This window comes from Danio aesculapii, chromosome 14, assembly GCF_903798145.1.
Source record: "Danio aesculapii chromosome 14, fDanAes4.1, whole genome shotgun sequence".
Taxonomy (NCBI): Eukaryota; Metazoa; Chordata; class Actinopteri; order Cypriniformes; family Danionidae; genus Danio; species Danio aesculapii.
This window is the reverse complement of record NC_079448.1, coordinates 25,980,269-25,990,268: the sequence shown is the minus strand read 5'-3', so window position 1 is coordinate 25,990,268 and position 10,000 is coordinate 25,980,269. Positions and strand designations below refer to the sequence as shown.

General features: G+C 34.4%; 2 protein-coding genes across 2 annotated transcripts in view; both read right to left on the bottom strand.

Moving 5' to 3' along the window:
• kif3a (kinesin family member 3A) overlaps positions 1-4,796 on the bottom strand; it is a 32,003-nt gene extending 27,207 nt beyond the window's left edge. Inside the window, exons 1-4 of the mRNA XM_056472419.1 lie at positions 4,650-4,796; positions 3,344-3,626; positions 193-337; positions 2-86 (exon numbers count right to left, since the gene is read on the bottom strand). Coding sequence (XP_056328394.1) covers positions 2-86; positions 193-337; positions 3,344-3,626; positions 4,650-4,655 — 519 coding nt within the window. The 5' untranslated portion in view covers positions 4,656-4,796. The remainder of the gene's footprint in view (position 1; positions 87-192; positions 338-3,343; positions 3,627-4,649) is intronic.
• Positions 4,797-6,888: 2,092 nt separating this feature from the next.
• Positions 6,889-10,000, bottom strand: part of sh3rf2 (SH3 domain containing ring finger 2) — a 37,122-nt gene continuing 34,010 nt past the window's right edge. The window contains 1 exon segment of the mRNA XM_056472452.1: positions 6,889-10,000. This exon segment is cut by the window's right edge and continues 163 nt beyond it. Coding sequence (XP_056328427.1) covers positions 9,983-10,000 — 18 coding nt within the window. The 3' untranslated portion in view covers positions 6,889-9,982.

Here is a 10,000-nt window from a genome sequence, read left to right as displayed (position 1 = left end):
CCTCGAGCCTCTGCATTTGGTCCTTTCCCAACAGATCTCTCACCTCCTCATTGTATATTTCCAAATATGACACTCTTACCAGAAACCTGTGGTCAGATAACACACGTCGTAATCAGTTTATCTTAATGCTAAGAATTCAAAAGTGTTGGGTTCTTAATGGCAGAGGACATAAAAAACAGCCACTGTTTTTACCTGGTGTCTCCTTCTGCTTTTGCGATGTGACCAAACACATGAGCAAATGAATTTGGGATGATGCCTCTGAGTTCAGGCACTGCTCTGACACCCTCCATAGTGAACGTTTTCCCTGTGCCGGTCTGACCATAGGCAAATATGGTTCCTGAAAAAAATAAAATAAAAAAACAAACAAATAAGATCCACATGCTAAACATTGGCTGAAAATACTGATAAGAGTTTACTATCAGAGGACACAAATAAAATGTAAAAAGTGTCAAGAAGTGTAAATCAATCACCTTCATTTCCAAAATAAATATTCCAAAACACATTTAAAAAATTGATTCCCATAATTAATAATATATTGTAATATCCAAGACCTTCATTTCAAAATCATATCGATCACAAGACTGGATTGTTATCACTGCAGCTGTAATAAATCCCACATTCATATGATTATCCAACATACATCTCACAAGAAAATATAAAGATAATTATTGATTACAAAATATCATATAATTAAACAAAGTAAACATTAATATTAGGGCTGCACAAATAATCGTCTGCGGTTTTTTTCATGTGCATTTTGTCAGTAAAGCCGGTTCTGTAATCAGCTGTAAATCTACTGTTTTCATATGGAGCAGTGTTTACTACACAGAGCCATAGTTCAATGACAAACTAAACAAAAATCCCAGATAATTTAACCAAATTCTGAAACTAAATACAATCTTTTTGTGATCTGACAGCTGTTTTGATCACTTCTAGGTGATGTACAGTTCTTGGTTGCTGCTACATCTGAAAGCCCTTAAAAATAGCTCATTTAATAACATGTTCTTACTCCAAACTCACTTCATAACTTCAGCCGAGTGTTTGAAATAAATCCTTCAGTGAAATGATTCTGTAGTCGTGTGATTATTAGTCAAGTCAATAAAGGCAGTGAAGTCCACTGTTTGATTTCCTGGTGCTGCATCCGAAATCGCATACTTCCATACTACAAAGTACTTGTAGTAAAGTAAAAACAGTTAAAGTATATTAAGAATAATATGTGAGCCAAGTTGTATCTCTGAATTCATAGTTTTTCGAAAAACAATGACAAGTACCCAGATGGCGTACTACTTCTGGTGAGATTCTGAAGTGCGAATGATGCCCCACGAGAAAATTATAAATGGGGTGAAGCGACACAACTAACACAGTTACAGTAGGTTACGTAATAAATGACAAATGGCTGATTTATTTCCGAGCTTCTTCATAGTACTCACATTCATGCTGATTAAAACATACTTTTCTAACGGTCATATTCAAATTAAATTTAAATTCAAATAACTATTTGAGTAGTAGGCGATTTCGGACACAGCATGGGTCTCTTCTTTGTGACATATTTGCAATTTCTGCACAAGAGCGCTCTCTGGCATTTAAAGGAGGTTTCCTATTGATCTTAGAGCTGTGTTTCCCTGACAAGATGTGCCTGACAATCACAACTTTTGCTAAATCGCGATTTCAATTTCATTTCAATTTATCCTGCAGCCCTACAATAACAAAGTAGATCTAGATATCTAGATATATATATATATATATATATATATATATATATATATATATATATATATATATATATATATATATATATATATATATATATATATATATATATATATATATATATATATATATATAACCACAATAGAAAAAATAGATAGATCAACCAATTTTACCAAGAACAATTAAATGTTCTATTAAATCAAAATAAAAGATTTTAGATGTTAGCTTTGGTCTGTTAGTTTTAAGGAAATCTATTAGCTCATATGTTCTGAAACAATGACAAAATTGGCGTTTAGAAAATATAAAACTTCTGCCTAAATTGGTCGAAGACTTTTTCACATCACCTCATACTTCAGTTTTTCATTAAATCTTGACCTATCAAATGCTCACTAGCATCTGACCTGCCACGCCCCCTTCAAGATGCTTCTCATTTGATGCACTCAAACCACACTCACACAGTTGCAGAGCTGTGATATAACCAAACACTACTGGCTGTTTATTTTTTAAAGGGGAGGAGCAATGCTATGTCCCACCCTCTCCTCATTTTTCAGCTGCATAGAATACACATTTCAAAGCACTTAACAGGACCTTTAAAATGAGTGCTTCGCTCATTCATCTCCACACTGTAATACTAACGATGTGATTGTATCTTGTTCAATGACTAGAACATTTAAATCTGAATTAACTAGGACATTTGATCAGAGTGATTAACAACATAACCATATTTTATTTCTAAGTAGTACAACTAATCAAATTACTTTGTTGTACTACTTTGAAAGATAGAACATCTACAAATATATACATGCTGCATATGTAAGACTGAGGAAAAAAAAAATAGTTACTTTTACGTCCATCGGGAATAGCCTTATTTAATTATATTATTGTTATTAATATTTCAAGCTCTACAAATTGAGAAGACTTTAGCCCACTGAATCACTTTTAAATATATACCAGTGTTTCTTAATTTTACCTTTAATGGCTTGACTGTAGGGCTGGGTGATAAAATGCAATCTCAATTATTTTGCATACTATATGATAACGATACTGTATTTTATTTCAATAGAAGCTATTAATGCTTGCAGATTTAAAAGAGTACCCCAATACTGACTGAAACCACAAAAATTAGAGGGTTCATTAAATGGCATAACATATTTTCAGTGGCCTACAGGATGTCTTATATCAGCACACTTTTAGATTCCCATTGTGGCACATTTCTGCTGTGTGATTGGCTCTTAGATCAATACAGAGTAAAAAAGTCCAGATCGTATCATTGTTATTGACATAAATTTTATCGCGATTCGATATAATATCGTTTATCGGCCCAACCCTAAATGACTGTGTGCACAAGAAGTATGCACAAACAACAGAATGAGACGTTTTCGATTGGCAGATATAAGAGGCCTCACATTTTACAGAGCAACATCCAATCCTTTAACCCTTAGAGTACATTGCTTATACGCTTTTACAATTTCTTGTTGAAAATCTGATTCTACATTATAACTACATCTTAATCGAGAAAAACAGCAAATGGCAAGACTTTCCTAAAAAAAAGTTGTACAACATTTACAAAACATATACCAAAACATTTGTAATCTGCAAAATCAGACAAACAGATAAAACGGTTCTTACTTACCATTGTAACCCTCTAATACAGAGTCGATGATGGGTCGTGCTGTTAAATTATACACATCCAGCTGTTTACTGTCTGGGCCGAACACCGTGTCGAAGGTGAACGTCTTTGGAGGCTCACTGCTTATATCAAGTTTGTTCACAGTAATGGTTCCTCTGATCTCATCCACAGTGACGGACTGCTTGTGTCCCATTAGCTTCTCCTTCTCATTGAGTGGTCGACATCTCACCACCACCTTCACATTATCACTCACCTCCAGCTTCTCTGGTTTGTCCAGCTTATGGCTCTGCACAAAACACATTATCTGCTTGTCAGCACTATGTGAGCTGTCCATAAATAGAAATCCCTCATATATATTGCTTATTTACAGTAATTGTTTCTGCCGATTAATTGTGTGTGGAAGTTTGCTTCTGCCATACAATTTAATTAAAGGCTTTTACAATAGTCAGAATTATGATTATGATATAACTCTCACTGTATTTCTTTCAATTTAGCATGACAAATATTACTTTTATTGTCCTAACTGTTTACAAAAATAATAATGCCAGAATACGCTACAGCAAGAAAGCTTTTTTGGTACATATTTTTTATTCCAAATAACGTTAACTTTCATAATAAAAGTGTCAAATTATTATTTGATTGTAATTTAGGATGACAAAATGTTATTTCAGTTAACTCAGAATGAAAAATTATTTAAAATGTATTATCACAATTGTTCATCCTCGTTGAAAGAAGATGTTTATAATAACTACATTTGTTGTAAGCTACGGTTTCTCTTGTAACAGTAACGTTACAATAAAGGTCACTTGCTGTTTATGTATTTGGTAGATGGATGTGGATTCAAAGCTGTTGCTAAGCAGCGGGTTAGACCGACCGGCCTGCTAACAGCTAAATTAACAGACAGCAAAAAAGCACGTTTATTTTTACACTGATAACATAGCTTGTAGGCTGTAGTAATCTTTCCTGAATCAATCTCAAATGAGTCTAAAAGTAAATCTGACTCGTTGATAAATCTAAATATCGTTAAAGCCTATAAGCTTGCGGCAAAGCTAATAACTAGCAGGCTGCTAGCTTGAGGTGCACAAAACCTTTCTGGCCATTGGAAGAACAAAATCATGCCATAACAACTAAATGCATCATACAACTGAACAATAGCAGTAAAACGAGAGGCATAAAAGCCTGTCAAATAACAGTCTGTAAATATTTGCATGAAATTCCGGTTGCAAGCAAAGGAATGACGGGAAGGTGGGGCATAATAACAACACACATACTAATAATGATAAATGAAGATAAGAGATGGCAGTCTTACCGGCATTATCAGACGCAGGTATGCGAGTCTTTATTAAGACCCAAAAAACGTTTGTTGTGTGTTGATGATAACCGATGAGCTCATTCGGGTGGATAATGTATTTTTCCAGCTCAAGCGCCCATCCCAACCTGCCCACTGTATACTGGACATGCGCGAAGATCCGTGATGCTGACTTCACCTCGGGATTTACATATTTGTGGATATCCATGTTTAACATCTTTCATTGTTTTTTTATGAATAAAAGTTTCTGATTTCATATCTGATGCAGATAAAAAATGAATTTAATACGGGGCTCTTCTAATTATCCACGTAAACCTTCATGCTTATTTCTATGTTTTGATGTTTTGTATCTTGATACGGTTTCCAGCCTGGTCTTAGCTGGTCAGGCTGGAAAATGACCAGCTAAAACCAGCTTGACCAGCCTAGCCAGGCTGGGAACCCAGCCAAAACCAGCTATGTCCAGCTTAAACCAGGCAGGTCAAGTTGGTTTTAGCTGGATTTAGCTGGTCATTTTCCAGCCTGACCAGCTAAGACCAGGCTGGAATAGGCCAAAACACCTCTAAAACCAGGCTGGTCAACCAGCTAAAACCAGCCAACCAGCCTAGGCTGGTTTAAGCTGGATTTTTCAGCAGGGTAATGCTTTATTATTTTCCCATTTATTAATTGTTGTCATTATTATTATGGATATTCTACCAGAAACGTAAATTAAATCATTCAATTCAATGATAGAACGCATCCTTGATCACTGTAAGCTTCACCATTAAATGATGTCATTTCCGAAAGCATGCATTATATTTTATAAGCATTATATATTATATTTATTGCAAATGTGACAGGACTAACATAAATATAAGGACAATTGTAAAATAGTATTTATTTGTAGAATTTATTAATCATTTCATGTTTTTAATCAATCAATGTGACTAATAACAACTTATACTTGCTACTTCTGTTGTTTTTTTACCTAAATAACAGTTTTTAGCATAACAAAACTATTGAAGCTGTAGGTTCAATTGGGCTGAGGACAACAACGACAGAGTTTATACATTGTAGTGTTTTTAATGAGAAAAAATCCAACAAACAAATGAATGACATAAGCTATTCCTTTACAGAACAACTCCATCAGAATCATTTACAGAAATCAACCATCAGTCCATTTTAGAAAGTTTTGGGATGAAATACTTTTTATTCACTGTATTTATGTTATTATTTCAGGGACAGATAATGTATGTTTCTGGTAGCATGGCCCATTAATATTAACCATCACTGGAACAATGCATGAAAAATAAATCGTTTCCCTAGAGCAAATCTATTGCCTACACACACACACAAACTCACACAAACAAACAAACAAACACACACACACACACACACACACACACACACACACACACACACACACACACACACGCGCGCGCGCGCGCGCGCGCGCACACACACACACACATGAGCGTTAATAAGCAGAGTGGATTCTGAAATCTGTTTAGTAGCTCTTTATTAGTTTAAGTTTAGATTATTAACTTTCCCAAAGTTCCAAAACAAATAAAAAATGAAATAAAATAGGGACTAAGAACAGGAAAGTTATAGAATACAATTGTCAGGGAATACTGTATTTGTTATGATGTTTTATACAACAAAACATTTCCACTTTTACTGTTTTGAGACATCAGGAATTTGTGCGTAATTGACAATCTTAGGTAAAGGCCCGTTCACACCATGGACAATAACTGTTGTATTAAAGACATATAGTAGTCAACATTGGTATTGGATCAAAACATTGCACCACCAACGTTGTCCTAAAACTATTCAACAACATCCATTCTTATCAAGACAATTTTGACAATTGGCCCAACTATAATGATAAAGATACAGTGGAATGATATTGGCCCGATCCCGAATTTTCTCTGCAATGCCTTACCACAGAACATTTACTTTTTAAGGTTTTTGTTGTCACTAATTTCAACATTCTCAAAAAAAAAAAAAAAAAAAGAGGATAGCCCCATAACTGGATGGCCGTTATTTCATTGCACAGTGATGGGGTGTTAAAAAAAAATCTATACATTGCACTATGCTCTTTTTCAAGCCACAACTGATTGTGCTGAGTGTGTACTGCTAAAGTTGGATCTCTTATTAATGATTAAAGAATGTCAGCGTGTTAAACATTTGGTACTGTGTGCATGGGTCGATTAAAGCCCAAATTATGCCTTGATGCTCCATTTACATTAAGCCGTGTGCACACATGAAATTTGAAACACCTTCAGGCCACAAGGTGTCAACACTGAGCCAGAATGTTGCTTTATAGTCTGAAAGAAAAGAAAAAAACATAACAAACTTCAAGATGTTAAAAAAATTAAGAGTACAGATGCTAAGGAATTATAGATATGCACAGATCTATTTTAAAATACATATTGTATAGATCGTAACTTTTAACGAGAGAATATGCAAACACTGGATGGATACATTTTTATCCTATTAAAAAATTGTACTTAGAAAGGCTGTGCTTCCCACTGCACATATAAACTAACTTGAGTAGGGGGTGTGGCTTGAACATATGAACTACTACTTGACTATAGGGGCAGGGATTTCTTTTTAAACATCATTCCCTCTTAGCAAACTAGCGGTTAGAGGGGTGTGGTTTAAAATAATGTGGCTGAAGCAGTCAAACTGACATCAACTGAGAAGAATTTCCACTCCAAATGCAGAAGCAAATGCTCAGACTTTGGTTCAAGATTACCTAAACTTTTTTTTCAGTGGATTATCTTGCATGGATTAATTGTTCACCTAAACAATAACAATGTGCGCAAGCAAAATAAACATTGTACATTTTGATTTCTCATTAACTTTAAGCTCTGAAAATGCAGGCTCAGATGAGGACCACAAGCGTTTAAAGTACCATTTGGGTTAACAATTGCTGAAAAACATTAAACGGGTAGTTCAACCAAAACTGAAAATTCACTTACTCATTTACTCTCCACTAAGGGGTTCCAAACCTTTACAGTTTCTTTTTTCAGTTGAGACCTGTAACTATTGACACCAATAAAACGAAAAACAAATACCATGGATGTCAATGTTTACGTTTCAACAACAACAATAACAAAAACCAGGGTCTGTTTTTCTAACCTTGCTTTAATGATCTAAGATGATTTTGCAGATCCTGGATCTTTTAATCTTGATAACTGATCTCTGGCTAATTTGGTTCTTCAAACAAGTTCGTGAATCAGATTAAAATGTTTGGACGAACTGATCTGAGATTGCTATGTGACAGATCTATTGATCTTTGAAATCATGATCAGCAATGCAACAACTGGCTGACGGCACGGCTGCGTAATGACATCATCTGATTAATATTCAATTATCCATGTGAGCAAATTTACATAAAACTCTTAGTAAACTGTTTGTTAAATATCATACGCAATAACTTGTGGGCTGCAGGCTTTATACTTTCATGTGTCAAGAGTATTTAGCAATTTATTTAGTTTTACATTTAGAGTGGATTTTCTCTATTATAGTAGCCTAGGTCTATTCAATAGTCTTAATCGGCATAAGGAATAACTGCTGTTTAACTTAATTCTGCATTAAAAAGCAATTTGATATTGGTAAAGGTTTCTGCAAGTTCTCATCAAATAACCGTCATATTAGCTAAATTATTACTCCTAAAAAGTCTATATTTATAAATTTTCTCTTTGAACCCCTTGGTGACAATCTTTGTAGGCTCTACTTTTATTTAAGTTTTATTTATATATTTTTTAAACTTATACAGTTGAAATCAGAATTATTAAACCCCCTTTAAATTTTTTTTCTTTTTTAAATATTTCCCAAATGATGTTTAACAGAGCAAGGAAAATTTTCACATCATGTCTGATAATATTTTTTCTTCTGGAGAAAGTCTTATTTGTTTTATTTCGGCTACAATAAAAGCAGTTTTTAATTTTTTAAAAACCATTTTAAGGTCAAAATTATTAGCCCCTTTAAGTTATTTTTCTCGATAGTCTACAGATCAAACCATCGTTATATAATAACTTGCCTAATTACCCTAACCTGCACAGTTAGCCTAATTAACCTAGTTAAGCCTTTAAATGTCACTTTAAGCTGTATAGAAGTGTCTTAAAAAATATCTAGTCAAATATCATTTACTGTCATCATGGCAAAAATAAAAGAAATCAGTTATTAGAGATGAGTTATTAAAACTATTATGATTAGAAATGTGTTGAAAAGAATCTTCTCTCTGTTAAACAGAAATTAGGGAAAAAAATAAACACGGGGGCTAATAATTCAGTGGGGCTAATAATTCTGACTTCAGCTGTATATATAATTTTTTTAACTATTTACCATTTTTCAAAGTGTATATGACTACTACTGTAAGAAAATATCAGCATTCTGTACATACTTTCAGTATTACCTTTGCTTGAAAACACCCGATCTAATCTTGTTTGAATGAAATAAGCCTTCTACCAAGCAGGTTTGAGCTACCAGACCTGTTGCTATGACAACTCTCGGATTAGTTTTGAAGAAGGGAAGGATCCTGGACGGTTGTTGCTAGATCAGATACGGTTGCAGCCAGAAGTTAACGAGAACTATTTATATTGTTTATTACATTAATTACCCAATAAATTGTATTTTTTAATGCCTACCCCAACGCTAAACCCAACTGTCACAGTACTAAAAAAATATTAATTATTGTTATACAGTGTCGTAAAAAATGCTGCTACTGCATATTGATAGCACTTCCGGCCAGCCGTGTATCCGATCTAGACTTTACCATCCTGGATCATGTCAAATTGGCAATAATCAAATCCAGCTAATTGAGTAATCCACGTACGAAGAACGGACTCCAGGTTTGTGAGTAAATGATGGCAGATTTTTCAGTTTTGGGTAACTTTTTTAACAACCAATCAGAATCCATCTTGTTTTAAAGACCTCAAACAGCACTCATTTTGAATAAATGGAACAATATTGTATATGATATTGATGTGGAAGCAAATATATTAATATATCATCTTCACAGTTTTGGTTCTTGGTATGAACAGGCCTTAAGTCGTCATTCATCATCCGTTTACCCAACAGTCATAGCTATTCATAATTTCCCAAAGCTTTCCCCACCTCTCACTCTATCCAAAAGTGCAAACAGTGACACAACATAAAGGCACATTTATCTGTTTGAATCGACCGATGATGAAGGAAAAAATGACAAGTTTTTGTGTGGGTGGGTGTGTATGACCTGTCATACCCTACAAGTTATTGCTTTTGGGTTATTACACAAGAGGTTAAGAGGGTGTGACCCTAAACACAGCACTGGTCAAAGGGCAAGCACACAACAGCAGAAACTGTGGCACTCAAAGGACTTTGTCTAG